The sequence below is a fragment of the Ciona robusta genome, chromosome 9 (assembly GCF_009617815.1).
Source record: "Ciona robusta chromosome 9, ASM961781v2".
Classification (NCBI taxonomy): domain Eukaryota; kingdom Metazoa; phylum Chordata; class Ascidiacea; order Phlebobranchia; family Cionidae; genus Ciona; species Ciona robusta.
The window spans coordinates 2983509-3009559 of NC_143243.1; the positions used below are offsets into that span (position 1 = coordinate 2983509).

Consider the following 26051-nt stretch of genomic DNA (forward strand, 5'->3'; position numbering starts at 1 on the left):
GTTAAACCGAAAGGACAATTTTGACGATACAGTTTTATAACCGTGCACGGAAGCGTATGTGTAGATCATTTGACGCCACCGGGGTCAATGGCGGGGCGGCACTCATTCACCATTATGTGTGCAAGCACCCTACCATATATTAGAAAACCGCCTATATCACAGCATGTTAAGGTGTCACGTTCGTGGAACAGCCATTGGCGAATCTACTAGATGTTTGCGAAGACCCTTACGGGTTGTCAAAATTATCAGCCATATATACGTTATGAAAATGAAAAATAATCCCTTCAAAACAGTTACCCACAAAGTTACGTGGTAACTCGTGACCAGGCGTGAGTGGTATGAAAGCGAACATCCATGTTATAACGACTGTATAGATTCCTCGGGCGAGTCAAAAAACACATTCATTCGTTACTTGAAATTGTACTTACGTGGAAGGACATAGGAATATTGAAGTTGTAGAAATAATATCAGTAATAACATCTTGTGTTAATTCTTAATATATCTTAACCCCTGCGCAACATTATTATGTTATTTATCTTGCGGAACCTGTGCCGCATATATGCCGTAATTCGAGACATGATTAAACGGTAAAAATCACAGTATAGAAAAAACGATATTGGTAAACTTGCAAAAAAAACATTAAAACAATACCAAAAGCAGACTATTGCAGAATGCGTAACTCAGCCCGCTAACTTTCGTGGACTTAACTCTTTGCAGTCTCTGTCGTCTATTCTTTAGAAAAACCTACTAAACAAAACAGGCGGTTGTCTATATTAACAATATATTACAAGCTTACGACCAAACCCTGAACTCGTCATTGAACTAGGTAATACGTCATTCAACTAGGTAATTGAACAACACAGATTTACTGAAACGTCGTAACAAGTATTGGTAAATGCGCGGGAAGTGACGCGGGGTATAGTGGACCACACGGGTGCGAAATTTCTTCTCAAATCTAATGCGTGCGCACTTTTAAGAAGAGTCAGTTTTTGGACGATAACCGCCTGTAAGGATGAGGTCCATTCTAAAGTTCCAAAAGCTCTGGATAAATATAGTAGGTGGGGTAAGATGAGACACCTTTTCATTCTATTTTCTCATCCCATTTGGTAGTAAACAAAGAACATTCAAAAAATAACAAAATCGTATCTTCACGGCTACAACAGACTGCTGCTAATTTTTTAAAACAAGATCAGGATATTATGTACTAAAGGTTTCCCATCTTCCCCTATCCTACCATATCAAAAATCCATACAATAGTTAATTCCAAATATTATAAATAAAGCAATGTAACCTCGTGTGTTTTAAATGTGAATGTAATATACTTAATCCTCACGTGGCCGGAAAACGACAGTCGTTAAAACACGGGTGTTAATACACCTCCTGCCAGCTTACAAGTTACCATGTGGGCCTATGTTACTTTGTGGTTTTATTATATATATTATGATAGTACCAATTCGTGGTATAACCCAAGAAGCGTCATATATTTTGATTTTGGAAATACTGGGGTAAAGTGTTCCATCTTACCCCACCCTACTATATTCAATCTTTATGCAAATAGGATATAAATATATACACTGTTTAAATGACCATAACTGCAACATTTATTTGTTATTTTTATGATTTTTTTATGTGAGGACATGTTAAACACAAAGTTTACAACATAAAACCAGCTAAAATCAATGAGTTGACAGCGGCCATAGAAAGACAATGACACTTACCATTTACCAATAAAGGAAATCTGTGATTTTCAATTTTTGAGTATTTACTGTAAAATTAAAATAAAAACAACCTACACAGATTCTAAATCTTTCAAGAAAAATAAGTAAATATATGTTCAAATCTACACAGTGAAAAATATGCATATACAGTGAACAAAATCTCTATTGCTGCTGAAAGTCAAGCAGTCTTGCTTCCACAAGTTTCTGAATATCAGATCTCATTCTTGGTTCACAGGTTCGTAAAAGTTGTTGTACTTTATCGGGTTCAGTTTTTAACAAAGTAAAAAGGTTCTGTATGTCTGGCTTCATCAGAATTGACTTTATTTCCGGATTTGATAAAATTCGATCCATTTCATTCTTGTCGTGCTCTGTCATCTGCGTATCAACTTTGTTAGAGGATGTTGCTCCATTATCTTTGTCAGATACGTCAGCAAGTTCAGTAAAGTGCTGACCTAGAATTTTATAAAATTGCTTAAAAAACAACTGGACTTGAGCATCATTTTTGTAATATTCCATTGCTGCTTTTGGGTCTTTTTGCATCCATTGAATTGCTTGATTAAACTTCGGATCAGATAGTTGCTTCAAAAGATCATCATTGCTCTCAATGGACTTTAGAAGATCCTCTGTGATCCACGTTTTATCATCAAGAAGTTTGTTTCCAGTTTCCTTCATAGCATTTTGAACATCATCAAAAACTAAATGGCTTTCCTTATTTTCTTTCGGCTTCACCACATAATCTGGTTCCTTTTCACCACCTGCATTTGGCTTGCTTGGTTTTGGTTTACTACCAAATAAAAATCCCTTCTGCATTCCTCCAAATGATTTTTTCGCTTCATTCGAAGCTTCTTTATTTAAAGTTTTAGTTTCCGGCTGATTAGACAGAACAGAAGACCCACTTGCAGAAATTGACTTTTCTTTCTTCAATTGAATTTCCTTGACACGCTGGACTAGAGGAGTCATATCTTCTAAGGGTGGGATACCATCTTCATCAGCCATTTTAAGTAAAAAAATCAAAAATTTAAGTTAACTACACTTGAAATATCTGCAGATAAAAGTAACACAGTGCAATTGAAACATGCAAATGTACAACTAAATGATTGCTTTATATGAATAAGTAAGACATTAAATTACATTAATATATACAGATTGTTGGTATTTTGTACCGAAGTGATATTTACATAAAATATAGTCATTTTTTTCAAAGAATAGATTTCATAAGGTTAAATAAAATATGATAAAAAATTTACAATCGAACAGATTAATCTCCATTCATTTTTAAAAAATTTATTTTATAGTGCAAATAATTTAAATTAATTCTCCCTAAAAACAAAATATGTATATATATACCCTAACAACCATTTTGCAGCATAGCCTATGCTCGTATGCTGCATAGGTAAAAAATGGACTTGGTTGCCTATGATTGTGTTAGAAAACTGGCAGTACAAATAAGTGTTTTAAAATAACCAAAAATCACACGGTCTTATTTCACTAATTTAGCTAGATTGCTGGAACTGATCAATGCATACACATGGACGGTTTCCTGGTGAAGGTAAAAAATCAAAACTCATTTCTTTTGCAACATCTGCTGCATGCTGAGAAATCGATGAGATATCTTGGAATTTCAATATTTCTTCCATTCTGTTGCGAACTTGAACCATGGTTGGTCGATCATCTGGCTCATGGCTCCAAGCCTGTATCATTATTTCCTTCAAACTCGAGACAATACTTGAACTTGCCTCCTCCCCCAATTCATCGAACCGCCTTATTTGTTCATCTACGGAGGTAATCAAAGGACGGTCTTCATTGAGAACTGAAGCCTCAAATTCCCCACGGTTTCCTGGAGCAGGAATTGCCGATCGAGACAAACCAACATAAATGCACATAGCAAAACTATAAACATCAGATGCTTTTGTCATGTTGTTGTAATTTACAAGTCTCTCAGGTGCACGATATTGAAGTGTTGATTCACCACCTGAAACATTAGGTCTATTGCTTCCTGTCAATGACTTAAGCCTTGCACCACCAAAATCTCCAATCTTAACATGCAGACCACTTGTTAACATGAAGTTGTCAGGTTTTAAATCCCCATGAATAATTCCTTGGTCTGCATTAGCATAGTGTAAATAAGAGACTCCTTTTGCTGCCTCCCACAACATTCGAAGAATCAATCCAGGCCTGATTTGAATGGTATTATTTACAAACAAATTCTGCAGATTCCCACCATGCATATATTCTGTAATTATTCCAATTGAATGATCCCATGCTATAACACCAAGAAGTGATATCACATTGGGGTTTCTACCCAATCGAAGGAGATCCATCTCTTGACTTATTTTATTTGCGATTGTGGTGTTATTTCGTGGACAATCAATACATTTCACAGCAACTACTTCCAACGCGTCATGAAAAGCAATACGTACAGTGCTATAGCCTCCATAACCAAGAATTCCACCATCATTATATGTACGAAAATCACTAGAATTGAAAGACCTTGGTAGATTTGTAGGCCCAGATTGCACAGCTGGTCTGTCGTGATTATTTTCACTTGGTTCAGGATCAGGTAATGGATCAGTTGGTATTCGTTGGTTATCATCAGGTGATGAACCTATAACTCCTAAGTCACTATCATCTTCGTTCTCATTGCTTGTTTCGGAACTTGTAAAAGAGTCCATTACCTGAACAGCTTCATTCTGCGATGAATTAGACCCAAATGGAGTTGCATCAACTGGTTTATCAGAACCATGTTCAACAGTAATTTGAACTTCATCTGATGTGCTTGATGTGCTACTTTGTTGCTGAAGCTTATATTTTGTTTTACCAGGTGTTTGTGTTATTTTGCTCCTAAATATATCTGAGCTTGATGATCCTCTCATTTTAATACGGGTCTGGATAACATGTTGTTCTTTGTCCTTTGTAGTAAAATCAAGTGAACGTTTGAATGTTTCTTTTATAGGTTGTGAACTAAAACTTCTTTGTAGTGATGTTTCAGTGGTTTCTTTTTGTAAGCTTTGATGCTTAATGGTAATCTTCTTTGATGACGTTTTTCTGACACCTTCTGATTTAACTTTGGTAAGTTTGTTCTGTGCAGATGAACATTCTCCTTTAGCACTACTTTTTCTTTTTTGCTGATTTACCTGACAAGATTTGGAAACAGAACTCTGTTTATTTGTTAAATCATTTAACGGTCTTGTTTTGTTCTGATTTTTTTGATCCCCCTTAAAGAATTTAAACAAAGTAGTTTGCTTCTTTTCATTCACCTTGCCATTTTCCAAATTATTTTCATTTTCTGTTGTGCTTGGCATGTTGATTTCAGTTAGTAATGCTAAAAATTTTAACTATCCTAATTGGAAAGTTATTTACCAGCTTAATTCTGCTAAAAAACTAAGGCAAGAACACATTAGGTGAAAATAACTGACGAAAGTTAATAAATATGGGAATTTTGTCCAAGCCTGTAAAGCCAAGTGTTTAGCAGGGTAATCCTTCAGCTGGTGACCACCTAAAATTTTGGTTTCCTAATGTTCCTTGGGAATCACTGATACCCGCTGTATTATTTTTTTTAAATCGGGTGTTCGTGTAAAAAATAATTTTAAAAATGCGCATCACCGTATTTTCCACATGGGCCCCTTATGAATTGAACAAAGGTTAGATTATTACGTCATAGGAATCCGTATTGTTACGTTTGATTTCTCTGTGACAGATTACGTAATTTGTTCTGTTACAGATTAAGTAATAGGGGGTTATTGGTTGGGAATTAGGGGTTAAGGGTTAGGGCTCGGGGTTAAGGTTTTTACTAGCATAAAACATGGGGAGAAACAAGACTATAACCTCCCGTAACGTACGTAATATATCACTATTGTGACGTAACATACCGCGACTGTTACGTAATAAATCGTTAATTTTCTGCAAGTCAGGCGAATTGAGGTGACGAAGCAAGTTGTGACGCATTTTTAAAGTTAGTTTTTGGTACGAACAAAAAAATTAGACAGCAGGTATCAGTGAGGCATATAGAACATTTTGAAACCAAAGTTGTAGGTGGCCACCAGCTAAAGGATTACCGATTAGCAGAATAAAGTCGTACCACGCTGCTTAACTGCTTACAGAGCCAAATTAGCGAACCTGACTGAAAATTAACTCACACCGTATTCCTTTGTATTAAACCGGGGTCGGAATTATTACCCTCTACAGCTGTAGACATTCATTTGTATTGTTAACTCCTATTTTAAGTATAATATCATTTAGAAACCATATTTTTTCCTAAATAAATCGCCCTTGTGTTCCGAGGGGAATTATAAACAGGGGGTTTCCCATTTTTTGTTGCTCAGTTGCGCGGGAGATCTTTTGATTCGAACCAAATTTAAAATATCTGTCGGTATTTTTTGTTTATTTTTCTAAGAGAAAATATAGAATTTATGTATACAAATATAATTTCATGCCTAATACGAATGTAGGCACAGTAATAAGTCAGAAATATAAATGCTAATATTCTGTCGGTTTTACTATTTTTAAACATGCCGTGGAAAACCGTTTGGCGATTTGAATTGACCAATCAGCGGTTTGAATAACATAGGCTGTGTTATCAACGCTTATATACAAGTTTTATTACAGTTAAGTTTTGATTTTTTGATATAGTTAAAAAATTTTCCAATCAATTAGATATTTAAAATAGGTTTTAAGAGTTAAACCGTGTCATAAATTATGTCAAGACGGAAGAAAAAGTCCAATGAGGCGCTCACGGCTGATGATCTTAAATCGCAAATGTTTCAATCAATGAAATCGGCTGGAGTTGTAAGACAACTTAAGGTGCCGTTTCAGAACTTCATATATAGATACAAAGCGTTGTGATTTCATATTTTTTATAATTTTTATAAAAAATAATCATCCACAAAATAACATACATAGTAACTTATAAACAAGTTGTTATGAACAAGACACCCATATTATAACAACTGTTGTTTTTTGTCCATGCAAGGATATAGCATGTTACATTCATTCATACATATTGTTTAACGTCGTATAGGGTTTACCTGTTGTTTTTTGGTTCTCATTTTATTTCTACAACCACAAATTATAACTAACCATTTTTATCTTTTCATTTCAATTAAAGGTTCAGCTACGGCAAACAATGATTAATGAATTACGAGGAAAAGGTTCGACCAAACCAATCAACGTTAACAACCTTGAAAACTCAGATTTGATCGCTGCAACCATGCATAGAAGGAAATGTGGGTTTTACAATATTTTTGCCATTCTACACTAGTTAATGCACCTGCCTGTAGTCAGAGAATATGGGTGGTGTTCAACTCAAAGCTGTTCCTAATATGGACAGCTTTGTTAAGACAATTAATTGGCAATTGCTATTGATCCAATTTTGTGGTCTTTTATCCATTAACTTAAGAAATATTTTAACCCAAAAAAATTTCACTTACAAAGTTAAATAAGTAGTAGCTGGCATGAAACAAACACCTGTGTTATATCGAATTTCATTGGCCTGCCACATGAGGATAAAAAAGTGGCATTTATTCATTTTACTTTGTATATTCTTTGTGGCAAAGTGGTTAGCAGCCCTGCCTTAACCCAAAGGTAATGGATTCAAGGCTTGTTGCTGCTATCATTATGGGCATATGTGTCCTTGTGTTTGACACTTAACCTTAATTGCTTCAACCCAGTGGGCACTGGGCAATAATGAGTTTTCCAAATTATTTGCTAAAAAAAATCCAAAAACACCACCCACAAAGTAACATATATATATACATGGTTACTTGTAAACTGGCACAAGGTGTATACACGAGGATAAAGCAAGTTAATTTATTCATATGGTTGATATTTACAGCTTATTCTTGGGTTCAAACTGCATTGGATAACATTGTTTTGCATCACATTAAACAAAGCAAGTATTATTACACGTTGTCGTTGTTCGAACAAGAGTCTTCTGTCAGTTGTTATTCTGTGAGTAAAATGATTATCTACTTTGTTTATTACCAAACTGATACAATGGGCATATATACTATGCATTCAGATTTTTAAACCTGTTATTCTATAAGACTGCTACCTAACACCTATGTATGTATATTAAAAATCCGTTTAATTGAAAGATCTTAACTAACACTTTTTCTCAGTGTTTAAATTTATTATTTTCTTTACATTTTTGTTTAAAAATGTTTTATTTCAGAAATCATTGACGGAACAATTGCTGAGTCGTCTCGGACTTCATGACTCGGATATTGAGATCGATTCGAATTCATCTTCTGATGATCTTCCTCATTCATCTACTCCTAAGAACAATCGGGATCAGAATTTAATTCTCTGGAATATTCTCAACTCAATCTCATCCTTAGCGACCAGAGGAGGTATTCGGAGTTTGGTCGAAAATAAAGAAAATAAAGAAGTTAAACTTCCACAAAGTCAACCTTTAACTTTAGGTAAGCCAATGCGTGATTTAACGGCCAAAAATCTTGTTTAAAATTTAACCTTTATTGATTGTACTGCAAAATATATTAGTACACCCCGGTAATATCTGACACAATTTCTTATTTAGTTTTAACCCTGACGTGGTTTATCGACTGTACTGCTCTTCGATATTTTTCTAATTTAATTGTCCAGATCATAATCTAAGAAATAAATGAAATAGCCTATATAACAATATTATATTTTATATATTTATTTATTTAAAAGTACTGTTAATTGTTTTCTTCTGCCCTACGAAGTATATATGTAGTAGAATGGATGAAAATGGCACGCCTGACGCCTTTATTACATAATATCACAATATCCTGATCGTGTTTTAAACAATTAACAACCGTCTATGGGAGTCGTGAGGATACTGTTTTACAATTCTTTGAATGTTCTTTGTTTACTACCAAATGGGATAAAAATATTGAATGAAAAGGTGTCTCATCCCCAACCTATATTTGTTTTTTTCTATACTTTAGTATAGAGGCTATACTATATTTGTTCCTGTGCTTTTTTATTTTGCATGAAAAATTCCAGCTGAAAAGTTCGCAGCTGTTGATGAAGAGTTTGATCATCTTCCACATCAGAAGACACAACGTGATCCAGGAGTAACTGTGAGTGTCCTCTCATCCGCTGTAAGAAGAGCTGAGGAAGAAGCAGAGAGGAGAGCTAAGTTATCTTACGAACAATGGAAGTCGGTTGAACTAACCAAGATGAGATTGGAAGAAGCAAATAAAATGAAAGACAAAGTAAATTTTAGGTTTTTTTTACGAAATAATTGTTAAATGTCACAAATGGCAGAAAAAAATAGATTTTGGTAGAATGAAACATGAATTGTTAATCCTATATTATGTGTAAAATTTTAGTGAAGTTGTGAAATGTACCAACTAGCAAGAACTGTTGGCACTTCTATATAAATGGCGTAGCCTACTGTATTTTTGAATTCTTTACCTAAGTATACATCAACTCTTTTATAAAAGTTAATTTTTATATTTGATTTTAGATTAATGTAAAGATGAGGGAACTTGAGAAAGATTATCAGAATCTACGATCGAATCTCGAGTCTCGTGAACATGCGGCTGTAGAACGTCTACAATATCATAGAGAGGTGTGAGACATTGTTGTTGTGCTTTTGTTAGGAAAGTGTTTACTTTATATCATTTGTTTGAACCATTATTATAAAGCATCAGTGGCTGTAGTGCATGCTTGTTAGTGAGTACAGGGTTCAAAAATTTTGGTACTGTTACTGTTGCATGCAGCATACACGGACATGGTATATGGTATGTATTTTTACTTAGTCAATAAAGCTAGGGTTACTGCTGCAATCAATTGAGCTGTAATGGCTTTTATAGGTCAAAAATATTTGTTTAGAACAATTAATACTTGTCAAATTTTAAGTACAGATAATGCAATATCAGTACCCATGGTTTTAATGCCCCAGTGTATCAATATGCAATGTCAGTAAGCATTTTTTATGAGCAATGGGTAAAAAAGACCGTTATATTATGGGTCGAAAAGAAAAACATAATCTGGTTTATATTTACCTGTCCGTTTTATGAAAATTTTTAATAAACAAACAATTAACAGTTGATGGAAAAAGAACTCCATCAGCAACGACAAACTTTGTTGAACGACCTCGAACTGATTCGTCAACGTGAGGAAAATGTTCAGCAAAAAGAAGAAATGGTTGCAAATATGGTTCGTGTTGCATATTATGTTGATAAATTTGTTGATATTGTTGTATCGGCATAAACAGCACAATACTTTTGCTGTACTCTGAATTTCTGCATTTTTTTTCTTTTTTTTAATAAATCTTCTTTTTTGAAGTTTTATTTAGACTTTGTTTTTTTACGCTTTTTTATATTTTTCTTCCAACTGTTTAGGAAGCTATAAAACTCAAGCAAGCTGAAAGTTTGACTGCAGCTTCAACCCATCAACCCCACACCTCACAACCTCCAGCTTCAAGTTTGAGACAAGAATCTTTTGTTTCATCTCTGGCTGAATCTATTAAGCATTCCCATGATGGTAGGCAAGGTAAGATGGCTTGTTTTTTTACATACTGGTAAACCATAAATATTTAAAATGGTTTTCATGTTTTTATCTGTTTCTACATACCTTCGTTATACGAAAAATAGTTAAAATGTTCTTCATGTTTTATTTTTTTCTACATACTGACGTACAAAAATAGTTAAAATGTTCTTTCTTTTTTTCTACATACTGACGTACAAAAATAGTTAAAATGTTCTTTCTTTTTTTCTACATACTGACATACCATTAATAGTTCAAATGTTATTTATATTTATTTTTTTCTAAATACTGACCTTGACCTACCATAAATAGTTAAAATATTCTTCATGTCTATTTTATTCTATATACTGACATACAATAAATAGTTAAAATGTTCTTCATGTTTTATCTGTTTCTTCATACCTTCATTATACAACAAATAGTTAAAATGTTCTTTTTTTTCTGCAAACTGGCATACCATTAATAGTTCAAATGTTCTTTTTTTATATATATATATTATATTTATTTTTTTCTAAATACTGACATATAATAAATAGTTATAATGTTTTTGACTGCTAATGTTTCTACAGCAAGTGTGCAAATGTTATTTTACATTACCTGTATATTATATATATAATAAATGAAACTAAAAGGTTTTCTGGAATGAAAATAAAACAGCGATTAGAAAACCCAGTGTTTGGACTAGCATGCACTGAGGCAGTCTTATATTGAATTTAGGTGTAGCAACCACGCTTATTTTCTTTCAAATAAATGTAAATAGTTTTCACTGTAGGCATGTTTCAACAACTAAGGATTTTTCAAATCCTTTTTTTTCATTTAAAATTTTTCTAAATTTTTGCTACCATAATCCAAGAGTCAAATAACGTTACTATTTTTATATTACTATTATTACTTTAAATTATGGGTACATTTACACACACTTAACATAGTACAGTTAGGTATAAATAGAAGTTGTATAAATATGATTATCTTTTCAGTTGTGACTCAACAAGAAATTGATCAAATTTTGTTAGAAATGAACGAAAAATCGAAAGAAACAAATCAACTTAAGACAGAAGTGGAAATGTTAAAGGTATTTTTTTCATTTTTGTTTTAGTATTTATTGCTTACATTATTTTGTAGTAAAATATGTTTGTTAATCCTAAGCTTTTTGGCAGATGGAATTGGGGTCTGCATTAAAGCAACAGAACATTGAATCTGTTGTAAAAAGTGAGAACCATATTTTGAAAGAAAATTTGCAAGAATTAAAAAGGTTTGTACAAAAACCAATCCAACCTTTTCTGGTACCACTTTTTTTTGCAGCTCTTTTACTATCTTTTTGGCTATGATTAAACGTATGTAACTTGCTTTATCCTTGCGTGCCGCAAAAACAACAGTTGTATTATAACACAAGTGTTTTGTTTTGAGTTACCATATGTTACTGTATAGATGAATTTTGGCATTTTTCTTTTTTTTAATGTATAGCTGATAATTTGGACAAAAAATTGACCACTGTATTGGAGCTATGCTCCTGTTTTTATTCTATATTCATGAGGTCTTATGTTGTGAGATGCCATTGAACTGGAGATTTAGGTCAAAGTGGCCCATTACCTTGTCTGCAACTGTTACTAAATAATGATTAAATTTAATGATTAAATTGGTAGTATGAAAATCTTGTTCAAGAATTTTGCTAATAGATAAAAGTGAAAAATGAAAAAAAACTTGGATTATTAAATTGGTAGTATGAAAAAAAAAAGGAAAATATTTTTGCTAATGGATAAAAGAAAAAAAATGTAAGTAATCTTATTTTATTTCAGAGAAATAGAAAACTTGAAGCAAGTCAATGTTACTAGGATGCTATCGCAGAAGAAAGATGAATCACAGAAATTGGTTTGGAAATTTGTTTTTGATAAACATTTTTAATATTTAGATTAAAGAAATTGGAAATGTGAAAATCTCATTACAAAAATTTTATTTTTAGTTTATTTTTGTTTTATTTTTTACTATTGGATTAGGAAATTAAAATATTTTAAATGTTGAAACACAAATTATATATTTGCTTTATTTTGTTACCGTTAGATTAAAGAAATTGAAAGTTTAAAAATTTCCAAACACGAACAAGATGCTCATCAGCGACACCTGGAGGAAATGTTGAAAAACATGAAACAAGCACTAGATGACAGCAGCACTGGTTTGTACTTCATAATAATGTTATTTTTGTGGTTCATACTTCGTAATAATGTGTTATTTTGGGCCAGAAAATAGTTTCCCTAAGCACTATATTTGCGTGTTGTGATTCCTGATCTATTTTAATACATAGAAGGGTGGGGAAAGATGGGACACCTTTAGCACATATTATCCAAATATCCTGATCATGTTTTAAAGAATCAGCAAGGGTCTATGGAAAGCGTGAGGATACAATTTTATAATTTTTATAATTAACAAAAAAATGAAAAGGTGTCCTATCTTCCCCCATCCTACTATATTTAAATTAGTCCTTCAACATTATATGTTACATGTATTTTTCACAGCTCTTATCCACGCCAATAAAAAATTTCACAGCTCTTATCCACGCCAATAAAAAATTGCCGAATCATGTTTGTTTTCACGAGTCATGCTCAAGACTTGTCGTTGATGATGAATCGGCACAAATTCGTGAATATGAGGAAGTTGATGCCGATCCCATGATCTTATCTTCCCGTGGATGCGAGGATGATGGAAGGATGAGAGTCGCTCATCTCGCAACAGATGTTCGACAAAGGTGAGGATATTATTTTGAATGTTCAATATATTTCAAAAACATGGAATAATTTTGTTAAACCATATTTTTATTTTTTTACTTTTCTAAATTATTAAACTTTTTTAACAGCAGTTTTATTTTTCAGTTGTCTGAATTATTTGGTGAGTAGCACTTTACGAAAGTTTAAACCTTATAAGTGAGCTAGTACAGTACTAGTACTTAATAATTTTAGTTATTTCCATTTCAAGTTATATTTTCAAATAAATTAATCCTAATTGAAAAAAATTTTGCAATAATTTCTCAAGCTTGTTTGTATTAATTGTTTAATAAACAATTTTTTTAAATATTTGTATTTTTATATTTTTGTTTTTGTTGTTAAGATTACGAATACTTGATGAAGAGACAAGCACACTAGATGAGGAGTACAAGAAATATGTCAATACTAATTATGGGAAACTAATGAAAGCAAGATGTGTGTCTAGAGTTGATACAGGTAGTTCATATTATAATATAATTTGTACGGTGGGGGAAGACGGAACACCTTTTGCACATAACATATAAATATCCTGATTGTGTTTTTAACAATTAACAATGGTCTATGTGAGTTCTGAGTTGTGAGGATACAGTTTTATAATTCTTTGAATGGTATTCGTTTACTATCAAATGGTACGAGAAAATAGAATGAATGGGTGTCCCATCTTCCCCCACCCTACTATAATATGTATGTACAAATATTGATATATATTGGTTACCATTGTAGTAGATTTAGTTGACAAAACAGTTTAAAAAGGTGACTAGATCGGCGACTAGTTTAAAAAGGTGACTGACTAATGTACTGCATGAAGTGTTTGTAAGACTAATGTAAATACACACTAACCAAAGCCAGTAAAGATTTTTAAGTGAAAATCTTATAACACACAGTTGGGATATATTACTTAACAAAATAAATAAATAGCAATATTTTAACAGATTCTTCAAGAAAAATAAAACTTCCAGTTGTGGAAAAGGAATCTCATAAAAGAGAAATCCCTGAAAAGAGAAGTTTCCGGAACCAACTTGGTAAGAAAGAAACACAAAAAAAATCGTCAAACTTTCTATATTTTTTGTTGGTTTAAAAGCCATGTTATTATCTGACATTTTTCCAGAAATAATTTTCACCTTAGCGAGGTTAAAACAATTTTTTATGGCTAAATCCCTTCTTTTTGTTGTTTTAATAAGTTTGATCTTCACCATTGTATTCGAAGCAAAAAATAAAGTTTATTTAATGAATTTAGGTTATGATTATGACACATGGTATTCTTATACAGAAGTAACTTCAAAAGAATTGAAGTTTTTGCCGACTCATGATGATGATGCAACAAAATTTTCACAATCAAGAAAATTAAGATTTGATGACCGTGAAGTCACTCATCACATGACAGGTTTTTTCATATGTTTTCATTATCATGATACTTAAATAACATGTGTTTATAAATGCTTTTCTTTCCTAGTATATAGTATTTTATTATATCTTGCCTTACATGTAAGGTTTTCTTGTTTAATTTAACTCAGGCAATCAGGCAAAATTCAATGTATGTAACTTACTTTATCCTGTATGTAACTTACTTTATCCTCCCGTGGCCGGTAATCGACAGTCGTTAAACATGACGTTAAGGGTAAACTGTTTCATACACCTCGTGTCAGCTTACGAGTTACTGTGTATGTTACTTTGTGGGTGATTACTTTTTTGGGATTTGTTTTATGTGTGGCTGATAATTTGGACAACCTATTAGTGACCACTGGAGCAATTGCCGTTAAGTGTCTTGCCCAAAGACACATACACCCACAATGGTAGCAGCGAAGAACCTTGAACCCATTACCTCTGGGTAAGAGGCATGTGCGCTAAGCAACTGTGCTATGGCGCCAGGATAGGAGTCATGTAGCCACACACCTACACCCATGTTATGACATTACTAATGATACAGTGTTATGTATTTATAGATAAACCAAGTTTTTCATCACTCTCTCTTGTTGTTGGGAAGATGGATGATCTTCTAGATGAGGCTCCTGTTCTTCCAACAAATGATGAAGAATCCTCTGATAGGAAGAGGATGATATCAGAGTCATCTTTATATTCGGAGCAAAAAGATGTTGGACCTCTTCTGAAAGAACACCTAAAGATCAACATCAGATCCTCCGATCTTCCTCCAATTGCACCTCGTCACAAACCTCTTGTTCCCAACATCTTAGAAGAAAAATCCCAACATCATGATCGATCTTCATCTCCAAGTGAAACAAATCCTCCTGTGAATCGTGATCCTCCTGATGACGATGATGACATCATGGGAAGTATTTCTACTGTTTCATCTGCCAGTGTTCCTGATGATGCTAATCACGTGAAAGAGAAATCACCAGTTTCATCATGTAGTGATTCTGTGAGCCTGCGTGATGATTCTAATTTGATTCACATGATGAAAAAGGAATCACAACCTGAGAACATGTCATCCAATCATGGTGAAAATTTTAATGTTTCATTAAAACATCCTAATGCCTCACGTGATCACGATGTGATATTTGATCAACCAGCATCACTTGAGGATTCTGCATCATATGATCATGCCGCTCCAACTAACCAAAGAGCATCACGAAATCAATCAACTTCACAAGATCATCATGTATCACGGGAGGATCCAGCATCACAAGACCATCATGCTTCACAGGAGGATCCAGCATCACACGATCATCGTGTATCAGGGGAAAATTCAGCATCACAACATCATCATGTATCACAGGAGGATTCAGCATCAGAAAATCATCATATATCACGGGAACACCAACTATCACAAGATCATCATGTATCACCTGAACACCCACCATCATTAGAAAAAGATGTATCATTAAATGATCATCATAAAAATGCTCCTTATCATTTAGAACCCACATCTGAAAATGAAGATGATACAATATCAAGTGATGGCGATAGGTAAATTTTTCTATAGGTGCTTTTTTATAATATAGGTAATTCTTTGTAATTTAGGTCAACTTTCGTAATTTTGGTAAATTTGGCAATTTTAGTAGATTTTTATAACTTTGGAAAATATTTGTAATTTGGTTAAGTTTGTGTAAAATGTCTTCCTTAAAAAATGGTTATTTTTGTAACCCAACTTCTAGGAAGAAGATCTTGAGTGAGTCATCACTAACATCTTCATCATTATCTTCGAAAGGAGGGAATAATTTCGGTGGAAACAGATTTTCTTCAGAAAAGGTAAAATTTCATTTTTTGATGCAGAGCTTTTACTTCTCTAACAGACTAGCATCTCCCCAATGTAAGTTGGATGTTCAGTAGATCATCAGTATTTTCCATATTTTTATTATTTTACCTCGTCTACTTTGCTTGGTTTGTCTCTTTTCATAGGCATATTTAAAATACTTCAAAAATAAGGAGAAAAATTATGTGTTTTTTTAAATTTTTTTAATAAGTAAGATCCGGTTACACAGTGGTTAGTAGGATGCCTGTCTTAGGTTACAGGTTTAAGGCTTGTTATTGCTACCATAGTGTGCGTGTATGTGTCCTTGGCCAAGACACCTAACGCCAATGGCTCCCTAACCCAGTGGTTCCATATGAGCTGTGTAAAGTATCAGTCATACAATATAAAAAAACAAACAATTACCTGCCAAGTTATGTGCGTGGTAACTAACTCTAAAGCAGGGCAAGGTGTATGGAACAGAACACATCAACACTGTCACTATTATTACATTACAATATTCTCATCCAGGTCCCTGAGTTTAAGGAAGATGATATTTCGGACATTCTTCGGTGGGAAGATCAACATCGCCCTCGTCTGGATACAGAAGGTGATGATGATCAGACACAAGGTGGAGCAGTGGAGTCTGATGAAATTCTTGAACAACTTGATCCGTTTGAGATGTCTGATCCACAATTATCATTGGAATCTGGGGGGTAAGTTTTTATCATCGTTTAACCTTACATAGGTACAATTTAGGAACTGTAGCATGGATATTGTATTGCACCTCATTTATCGTCTATGTACCCAGTAAATGTAATTTTTTATGGACTTCATATCTGTATATTTTAGCTCTTTTTGGTGTTTTCTCCATTTTATAATAAATATCTGGATAATCAATTGATGATCATTGAGGATTCAAAAATTTTTCTTTTAACCATTACGTTCATATTCTCTTGTTATATATTCCTCAGCAAACAACATTCTGAAGAAGATTCGTGGTAGAGGACTTGTTCGTGTTATATGCCTAGTTACTGTTGGTAGTTTTTATAATAAAGTATTTTATACGCACTGTGTTATAATACTGCTGTTTTTATACCCCAGACGCATAAAAATTTCTGCATTTGTAATATATACAGAACTATGCGTAAAAACGTTAGAAAAATTTGCTAAAATGCTTAAATTGTTTACATTACCCATAAAGTGAGCATGGTGCAGTAAACAGAACAGTTGTTGAAGCAGTTTATACTCTGTAAATACGAGCATACGGCATTCTAGCACAAGATTGTTTTACGGTTGAACTACAACGTTGCATAAAGTAGGCCAGTATGGGTTCCGACTTACTGGCCTACTTTATGTGTAGAAGACTCGTATTTATATTGCCGGAGCGGATGCCAATGCCGGTAAATTTGGGTTCTCTGAGTACAGGGGGCGATCATGGGTGGTCTTTCTTTGGGCCCCCTTGCACCCATAATACCTGAGTAAGAGGAAGGCGCGCTAACCAACTGTGCCACGATGCACAAAATACACTTTTACACAAGTAAATTGTGAATTTTTGCACAACACAAATACAATATTAATGTTTGAACGACACACAGTCACAAACCCTCATATTTTTAATAATATAAAAAAAATTGCCTATTTATGAGTTTTTCATAGATATAACATGCTTGTATATAATGTTTCTATGAACCAGATTTAACCGGTGGTGTAAAAGTGGAAAAATGAACTTTGCCAACCTCTTACACCTACCTCTAATTGTTGGTCCCTCTTGTGAATTTTTAGGTAAATAAAATAGTGAGCCTCAGTACAGAACTCAAGAAAATGCCAGCCCACCAAGGAAAAAAACGCAAATATCAAGACACAGATGAATCTTGCACTAAAAAAACTAAACGAAGGTATTTGTTATGCTGTTATAAGAATTAAGAAACACCTTATTCAAGTCTGTGTTTTTGGTGTTTGTGAAGAATTCTTCTACGTTATTTGCTAACCACTAACCCTCAATAACCGCTAACTACCAACCTCTAACGCTTTCAACCAGCCTAACCTGTAATGTTCTGAATAATTCTTAATTAATGCTATATATATATATTTAAATACCAAGCAGAATAAAGCTTTTCTGTTTAATGTAAATAACGTATATTTTGTGTAATTTTTAATTTTGTTTGGCCCCGTAGCACAGTTGATTAGCGAGTCTGCCTCTAACCCAGAGCCAAAGCTAATGGGTTTAAGGCCTTTCGCTGCTTGCTGTGTGGGGCGTATGTGTTCTTGGGTAAAACACTTAATTTTTCAAACCCAGTGGTCCCTAATGAGTTGTCCAAACTATCAGCCATATACAAAAAAATTAAAAAGCCTCAAAAAAATAATCACCCACAAAGTAACATACTTGGCAAGTTGGTAACTCCTAGGCTGGCACAAGATGTATGAATCAAAACACCCACAACTGTCGTTTACTAGCTGCACGAGGATAAAGTAAGTTACAAAAAAATTAATTGTTTTTTGCTCAGCCGCAGTCAAACGAAGCCCCAGAAAAGCATCAGCGACATCTTTTCTTCAACATCTCGACAAAAAACTCAAGGAAAAATTGCTTCGTTCAATCTGAAAACTTGTATAAAGTGGTTTAAAGAATTTGCAGGTGATTTATATGTATGAATAATTGAATGTAACTTGCTTTATTTTCGCGTGACTGGAAAACCACAATTGTTATAACAAATAGACATATGTTCTGTTTCATACACCTTGTGCTAACTTAGGAGTTACAGTTGGTTTTAAATACTTATCTTTTTTTAGGTAGTTGTAAATTTTAATATTTTATTTATTGAGTCTCATCAATAAAAAACACTACAAAATTTTAATCAGTATAAAAGCAATTATTAAACAAATAAAACTAAACATTCTGTTACTTCTGCTACCAGGCATAGTACAAACAATATATCAGTGGCTCATCTGGTATAAAAAACGTATAGTGTATTTCCAACGTTTCGTCTGCCTTACGGCGAGACTTCATCAGGGAATGAAACGCAACAGTTACAACAAGCGAAAAGCAGGAAAGGGTGAGAAAAAGGCGATATTTTTGCCCTCTCACCGTCTCTTCCTTACAGTGCCCTTATCACGTTAATATCGCCTTTTTCTCACCCTTTCCTGCTTTTCGCTTGTTGTAACTGTTGCGTTTCATTCCCTGATGAAGTCTCGCCGTATGGCAGACGAAACGTTGGAAATACACTATACGTTTTTATACCAGATGAGCCACTGATATATTGTTTAAATAAAAATAACTTTATAAAAGTATGAAAAGAAATTTGATTTTTCTTTTATTTTACCGGTGTGTATATTTTCTGTATGACATAATTTGTTACTTGTTTTATACGTTTTTATTTTCTACCAATTCTGTTCCAGATGAAGATAACCAAATTCTTCCAGAAGGAATGGAAAGACTTTGTAAATCAATAAAAGTTGAGCCTGGGGATGTTGTTATGCTTGTATTGGCGCACCAACTCAATGCAAAGAAAATGGGTTTCTTCACGCTTGAGGAATGGAGCAGGGGAATGCAGAAAATACAGTTAAGATCCATCAATTTTACTATTTATTTTATACCCAATTTGCTGTATTTAATAATGGTTTGTTCTGCAGTTGGAACATACAATAACACATTCTACTTTAAACACAATAATACTAGTATGCTTTATATATTTTTTTATATATATTTACAACTCATCCTTTTTATTTTTAACTAATGCTCTGCATTTTCCATAGATTTTTTTGATATCAGGTTTAATGAGTATTGTTTTACTGTTAATTAACATATTTTTTTTACTTTATGTAATATGTTTTTCAATTTTTATTATTGTAATCAAAAATAAGATGAAGTATAAAATGATATTTATTTAAACAAAGTTTATTTTAAGGTGTGATTCCAGTGCTAAACTTGAAAGAAAATTGGAAGTTTTGCGCGAAAGTTTAAATGATCCAGTTCAGTTAAAATCTGTTTTCAGATATGCTTTCGATTTTGCAAAAGTAAGTGAATACCTAATCGCTATAGGAGGGTGGCGGAAGATGGGACACCTTTTCATTCCATTTTCTCGTCCCATTTGGTAGTAAACAAAGAACATTCAAAGAATGACTTTCATAGACCGTTGTTAATTGTTTAAAACACGGTTAGAATATTTGGATAATATGTGCTAAAGGTGTCCTGTCTTCCTCCACCCTACTGTGTACTATTGTACTATGATGTTGTATTATAAAGTAATTAATACAAATTTGATTTTTGTAGGAACCTGGCCAAAGAACCATGGAGCTTGACACTGCTAACATTATGCTTGAATTACTTTTAAGTGAAAGGTGGACGCTTTTTTCAAAATTTCAACAATTTCTAAAAGTAAGTGAATGGAAATTATGTACATCAAAATAAATAAATATTTTCCTTATTCCTAAGCATATTTGTTAAAATAATCACCCACAAAGTAACATAACTCTGGCGCAAGATGTATGAAACAAAAACATTCGTGTTTAAAGAATGTCATTTCCCAGCCGCATGACGATAAAGTAACTTACATTCATTCATTATGTTCAGAAAAAATCGATAACTTTCTTTCAGCACGCATATGTAGTTTGTTAAATTAACTATACCACACAGCAAACCAAGTCCTGTCGAGTTTTAAATCGAGACCAATGGAACAATGTTCTTGAGTTTAGTCGATCTATTCTTCCCGATCTTTCAAATTATGATTTTGATGGAGCATGTAAGTTTTACCGTTGTTGTGTTGTATGTTATTGTTTTGTGATACACTGGTTATACAGTACTGTGGGGGAAAATGGGACACATTTTGCACATAATATTCAAACATCCTGATCGCGTTTTAAACAATTAACAACGGTCTACTGTAGTTGTGAGGATACGGATTTATAATTCTTTTAACTTTCTTTGCTTACTACCATATGGGACTAGAAAACAGAATGAAAAAGTGCTCCATCTTTCCCCACCCTACTGTATCTATCTATGTTTTAAACACAACTGATCTATGTTCAACAGCTGTGGAGAATATTATATGCAACCTAAATGTGTTTGTAACATAAAAAATGGAAAACCAGCAGAATTTAACCTTAAAACCGATTATTAAAAAAAAACAGCTGTCGTCTTATTTTATTGCAAGGCCTGTTCTCAAAAAAAATTTAAAAAAGAAGAAAAAAATGAAAAAAACAACCTTTGTTTATTTTATTACAGGGCCGGTTCTAATTGACGATTTTGTTGAGTTTGTCAAAGGTGACTCAACATGTTAGTTCCTTCTACCTTATTTTTTCCTTCTTTTTATCAACCTTCCCTGTACAATGTAAGCACTGACAGTGTATTGGTGCGAGTGAAATGTAGAATAAAAGGCATTGTACTGTGTTAATTCTACTGCTAATATTCTTAATAGATCCAATCTATTTTATCCGTTTAAATACACAAATTCTAATGCTGGCAACGTGTGGCTTGCATATTTGTTTGTTTGTTTCTTATATTTTAAGCGATAATACAAGACCAGGCTGGAATGTTCGATTTCTGCATTTTTTTCTTGTGTTTTATTGTAGGGTAGGTAAGTTGGACATTTTTTATAAAACTCTTTTTATGGGTCATTTTTTGATGATAGACAAAACACATGTAACAATATTACTGTACAGTATCTGCCGAGTCCAACAAAGGGTTGGTAAAATGTCAAATATTACTGTAACATGTAATGTGTAGTTTAACTTACTTTATCCTCGCGTGGCCGGAAAACGACAGTCTTTATATAACACGAGTACTCATACACCTCGTGCCAGCTTGCGAGTTATTATGTATATATTACTTTCTGGGTGATTTTTTTTCAAGTATGGCTAATAATTTGGACAACCCATTAGTGACCACTGGGTTGGAGCATTTGTCGTAGCAGCGTCGAGCCTTGAAACCATTACTTCTGGGTTACAGGCAGGCGCGGTAACCACTTTGCCACGGCGCCGCAACATTTGTTTTGTCCATCATCAAATTGGTACCAGTACTCAGTTCGAGAAGATTTCAAAATAAATGTCTCATCTTTGCCCGAGTTCCGTCTTACCTCACCCTACAATATGTTGTTACTTGTTTTTCTTTATCTTGAGTTTCTATGTTATTTCTTTAATATCATGATCGTATTTTAAACAATTAACAACGGTATTCGTGGGTCGTAAGGATACAGTTTTATAACTCATTAAATGTTCTTTGTTTACCACCAAATGGGTTGGGAAATAGAATTAAAAGGGGTCCTATCCTACTATATAGCTTTGTCATAGCAGTTCTGTTTATGTGGGTTTGGAAATAAGATTGATTTGATGCCGCATCCGGTGTTTCAGCATTTCCTGTCGTCGTTACCAAACAGAATGTCTCAGTAAAACGAGACGTAGCACATGTCTTAGAAAACACGCCGCTGTTAGACTTACGCCTTTCAGTTGTCTAATATATTTTACATTTCAATCGTTTTGTAAAGTGAAATTTCACCGTTGTAGCTTTTTAACTAAGTTTGCGGCGTCTCATTTTACTAAATAAGTGTCTCATATTGACTCACAGTGAAGGGAGGTATAGTATATATATTACAACCGTGTAAACTATTAAGTATATTACAACCGTGTTATGGCAATGTCGACAGTAGACGAGGCTTATGAAAGATCGATGTCGAATTACCCCATTGAGAGTGCTAATGGTAAGCCGTTGTTTCGTGTCGTTAAAATAAATTCGTTTTTACTCTTAATATTGACAGAGGTCAGAAAATATTACAACTCATGGGCGAATAAATATGATGATGACGTGACAGCGATGACGTACCGCGCACCTGATGCAGCAGTGGGAAAAGCAGCAACTCTTTTAACCGAAAAGCAGAAGAAAGTGTTTAACATACTTGACCTAGGATCAGGTATATAGGCGAATATACGATAACAATGCGAGATATTGTGTTTGCGTTTTTGTCACAAATTTGCTTGTTATTTTAGGCACAGGATTGGGGGGTGTTTCCCTGCGTAAGTTTGGCTTTCAAGGGGAAATTACAGCGCTGGATGGCGCTGCGAAAATGTTACAGTTGGCCATGGCAAAAAATATTTACAGGTAAAAACCTTTACGGGCGTTTGGCTGAGGGTTCTCTGTCCAATTTTGTGATTTGAACGCAATAACGAAAATTGGTTTACGTGCAATGTCTCTACATTGAAAATGGAGAATGGGCAACTATACATGTCTCATATTACCCCACCCTATTATATATATTAGCCAGCAAGCAATTGTCGAACAAGCCTGATTCATAAATGTATAGTAGGGTGGGGGAAGATGGGACACTTTTTCAGACAAGACCGTTTTTTGATTTTCTTTTTACGGACCCCCATTTCATGATAATCAGGAAAAAAAGGTTACAGAATTATTCGACAGTAACATCACGACTTTATAAAACGCCCGTCAAAGCTGATTACTGTTTTTAAATATTAAAAAAATATGTAAAATAAAAACAGTATACTTTGAAAAGGTAAAAAAAATGCGAAATAGTAAGGTGCCATTTTTTAATGCTCGCTAAATCGTAGTAAAGCCGATGATTTTTTTAGTTTGCGTGTGCGAACGATTAAACTAGTTTCATAGCTTCAAAAAACAACCTTGACTATTTCGTACAGTTTGATTTTGTCTCATAAAACTAGTTTTAGTTTTGTAAAAAAACACTGAGATATAAGCATGGAGAAAATAGGCAGGGGTCAATATGACTTTAATTTAAGATAAAAACAACAAAAAAATGTCGGTTTAAAGTTATATATATGAAGTTTACATGGCAAAAAAACTAGCACAGCCTGTTTAACTCGATAAGTTTTTAACTCGATAAAATTTGTGTATTTAACTACAAGTTGCAGAATACTGGTAATGTAAATATATTTCAAATTAGAGTCCCATCTTCCCCCACACTGTAGTTTTGTATGTTTTCATTGCCAAACTTTAAAAGATTTGCTTTCAATTTAGTAATTTATACATCAGGGGTTATTACTATAAGATACTGATATAATAAAAAGATAATATTTTGAAAATCTATTCGAAATTTGGTTATTTGCACTTGGTGATAATTTATGAGAAGTGGCTTGTGCCAAAAACAAAGTAGTAATACCCAGTTTGTAGCAAAAATAAAACTTTATCAATAGTTATAGTCAATTTTCTGTTATTACAAGTTCATATACATTTGTAGAATACAATATTTATCCATTGATGTTCGAACATTACCCATAGTCGTTAAACAATACCAATTGTTATGCAATAATATAATGTATTGGTAACATGTAAGAACTATAGCAGTAGGGCAAGAAAAAGAATGTTTAGACTTAATTTTCAAAGCGTACAGTATTATTTCGTGTTATTTACGTATATTCCCATTTATAAATACACTTATTAATCAAAATTACCAATGATTTTAAACTGTCCCATCTTATCCTGTGTGTTTTCGAATTTGTAAAATTTCACCTGTTGTGCGTATCGCTAAATAACTCCCCGTGTGTTTTACTATATTTTATTAAATTGTTGTCAATTAATGAAGGAGTGATAGTACTAATTCGTGGTATTAACCAAAATCCGTCATCTATTTTGATTTTGAAAATATTTGACAATATGTGCATAGGAGTCCCATCTTCCCCCATTGTACTATATACCTTCCATCTTACGCATGTATTTAATGTCAGGTATTGGCTAACGCCGCTTACCGACTAATCTATTTAACAGCGACTGTAACGAGCACATTCTTACTTCAAACCAACCCCTACCCTACCCTGATGACACTTTTGACTTGATTATTTCTGTTGGAGGGTTTGGGAACAACATGATACAACCGGATTGTTTACAGGTAAATAAAACACATTTAGGTGACTATAATCATGCGGCGAGGTAGCACAGTTGGTTAGCGCACCTGCCTGGAACCCAGAGGTGATGGGTTCAAGGCTCTTCGCTGCTAACATTGTAGGTGTATGTGTCACTGGGAAAGACACTTAATCACAATAGCTTTTACCCAGTGATCACTCATAGGTTGTTCAAACTATCACAGAAAAAATATATCCCCAAAAAATAATCACCCACTAAGTAACTTGGTAACTCGTATGATGGCACAAGGTGTTTGAAACATAACACCCGTATTATAACGACTGTCGTTTTCCAGCCACCCGAGGATAAAGTACGTTACATTCGTTCATTGTGCCATACAGGCGTTAGGACCATAAAATTTCCATTTATTTATTTCTCTTTCTTAATGTTGGAGACGTATAAAAACTAAACGGCATTTATGATACAGGAGGTATTGCGAGTTTTAAAGCCTGGTTGTTATATCGTTCTCACCATTCGTATGCACAGCAAGTGCAACGAATATCAATACTGCATAAATAAGGAACTAAAACGACTGGAAGCAAATGGCTTAATGCAAGTAGCTTCAAGGGAAGAGTTTATGCATTATAACTGGAAAGATGTGACGATTGATGAAGGACTAGATTTTAACGACCAGTTTGGAGAAGTTCTAGCTCTATTTAAAGATCCAATTTAATCTCTTTTTATCCGCATGCTTCTCCCGTATTCTTCATAAACAGATTGTATATAAAAACCATATTAATCACATAGTTTTCGCTATTAAATTAAGAATATGCTTAATTAGAAATATTTCATTGAGTGTGTTGAGAGTGCATTAACTTAATGCATTAAGTTAATTTGGGAAAACTATAATATATATCGTGCTCGAAACACACTCAATCGCTACAAGTGGAATCAGTTAGGTATAAGGTATTTCCAATTTAGCGTCTTAAAGTAAATGGAAAGGTAATCGTTAATTACTCAGTAATTGGGCGATTGTATGTGCTTAGTTAGGCGTTTCTATGACTCTACTCAACAACTGTTCGACGAAAAGAGATCTATATGTCTACTTACGT

The 26051-nt window shown here is 33.6% G+C and overlaps 5 protein-coding genes across 5 annotated transcripts; 3 read left to right on the plus strand and 2 right to left on the minus strand.

The window, feature by feature from the left end:
- Positions 1-1577: 1577 nt before the first annotated feature.
- Positions 1578-2724, minus strand: LOC149730861 (uncharacterized). Its single transcript, XM_089884787.1, has one exon. It carries the CDS (start codon positions 2712-2714, stop codon positions 1881-1883), a length of 834 nt encoding a protein of 277 aa, XP_089740913.1. The 5' UTR covers positions 2715-2724; the 3' UTR covers positions 1578-1880.
- Positions 2725-2759: 35 nt separating this feature from the next.
- LOC149730862 (uncharacterized) lies at positions 2760-5745 on the minus strand. The gene has a single exon (XM_089884780.1). The coding sequence runs from the start codon at positions 5018-5020 to the stop codon at positions 3212-3214; it is 1809 nt and encodes a 602-aa protein (XP_089740906.1). The 5' UTR covers positions 5021-5745; the 3' UTR covers positions 2760-3211.
- Positions 5746-6322: 577 nt separating this feature from the next.
- LOC149730863 (uncharacterized) lies at positions 6323-17221 on the plus strand. Its single transcript, XM_089884777.1, has 20 exons — positions 6323-6518; positions 6823-6940; positions 7549-7664; positions 7888-8137; positions 8706-8917; positions 9172-9276; positions 9756-9866; positions 10052-10202; positions 11174-11268; positions 11354-11448; positions 11993-12065; positions 12255-12366; positions 12738-12936; positions 13296-13408; positions 13885-13974; positions 14223-14336; positions 14896-15877; positions 16066-16159; positions 16671-16855; positions 17114-17221. The coding sequence occupies exons 1-20, from the start codon at positions 6414-6416 to the stop codon at positions 17142-17144; spliced, it is 3351 nt and encodes a 1116-aa protein (XP_089740903.1). The 5' UTR covers positions 6323-6413; the 3' UTR covers positions 17145-17221.
- A 613-nt stretch (positions 17222-17834) lies between these two features.
- Positions 17835-21668, plus strand: LOC149730864 (DCN1-like protein 5). Its single transcript, XM_089884791.1, has 7 exons — positions 17835-18037; positions 18647-18774; positions 19536-19698; positions 20045-20153; positions 20410-20514; positions 20773-20878; positions 21361-21668. The coding sequence occupies exons 1-7, from the start codon at positions 17964-17966 to the stop codon at positions 21414-21416; spliced, it is 741 nt and encodes a 246-aa protein (XP_089740917.1). The 5' UTR covers positions 17835-17963; the 3' UTR covers positions 21417-21668.
- A 177-nt stretch (positions 21669-21845) lies between these two features.
- LOC149730865 (methyltransferase-like protein 27) lies at positions 21846-25783 on the plus strand. The gene is made up of 5 exons (XM_089884792.1): positions 21846-22831; positions 22889-23041; positions 23118-23229; positions 24865-24985; positions 25427-25783. Exons 1-5 carry the CDS (start codon positions 22762-22764, stop codon positions 25670-25672), a joined length of 702 nt encoding a protein of 233 aa, XP_089740918.1. The 5' UTR covers positions 21846-22761; the 3' UTR covers positions 25673-25783.
- Positions 25784-26051: the final 268 nt, after the last annotated feature.

Excerpts from the sequence above, each read along its gene's own strand:
- LOC149730861 (XM_089884787.1), bottom strand. The coding sequence starts at position 2,714 with ATGGCTGATGAAGATGGTATCCCACCCTTAGAAGATATGACTCCTCTA.
- LOC149730865 (XM_089884792.1), top strand. The coding sequence starts at position 22,762 with ATGGCAATGTCGACAGTAGACGAGGCTTATGAAAGATCGATGTCGAAT. Across the intron at positions 22,832-22,888 it reads CCCCATTGAGAGTGCTAATG|AGGTCAGAAAATATTACAAC; the intron begins GTAAGCCGTTGT and ends TAATATTGACAG. Across the intron at positions 23,230-24,864 it reads ATGGCAAAAAATATTTACAG|CGACTGTAACGAGCACATTC; the intron begins GTAAAAACCTTT and ends TCTATTTAACAG.
- LOC149730864 (XM_089884791.1), top strand. The coding sequence starts at position 17,964 with ATGCCAGCCCACCAAGGAAAAAAACGCAAATATCAAGACACAGATGAA. Across the intron at positions 18,038-18,646 it reads ACTAAAAAAACTAAACGAAG|CCGCAGTCAAACGAAGCCCC; the intron begins GTATTTGTTATG and ends TTTTTTGCTCAG. Across the intron at positions 19,699-20,044 it reads AGGGGAATGCAGAAAATACA|GTGTGATTCCAGTGCTAAAC; the intron begins GTTAAGATCCAT and ends GTTTATTTTAAG.
- LOC149730862 (XM_089884780.1), bottom strand. The coding sequence starts at position 5,020 with ATGCCAAGCACAACAGAAAATGAAAATAATTTGGAAAATGGCAAGGTG.
- LOC149730863 (XM_089884777.1), top strand. The coding sequence starts at position 6,414 with ATGTCAAGACGGAAGAAAAAGTCCAATGAGGCGCTCACGGCTGATGAT. Across the intron at positions 6,519-6,822 it reads GAGTTGTAAGACAACTTAAG|GTTCAGCTACGGCAAACAAT; the intron begins GTGCCGTTTCAG and ends TTTCAATTAAAG. Across the intron at positions 13,975-14,222 it reads AAGTTTCCGGAACCAACTTG|AAGTAACTTCAAAAGAATTG; the intron begins GTAAGAAAGAAA and ends ATTCTTATACAG.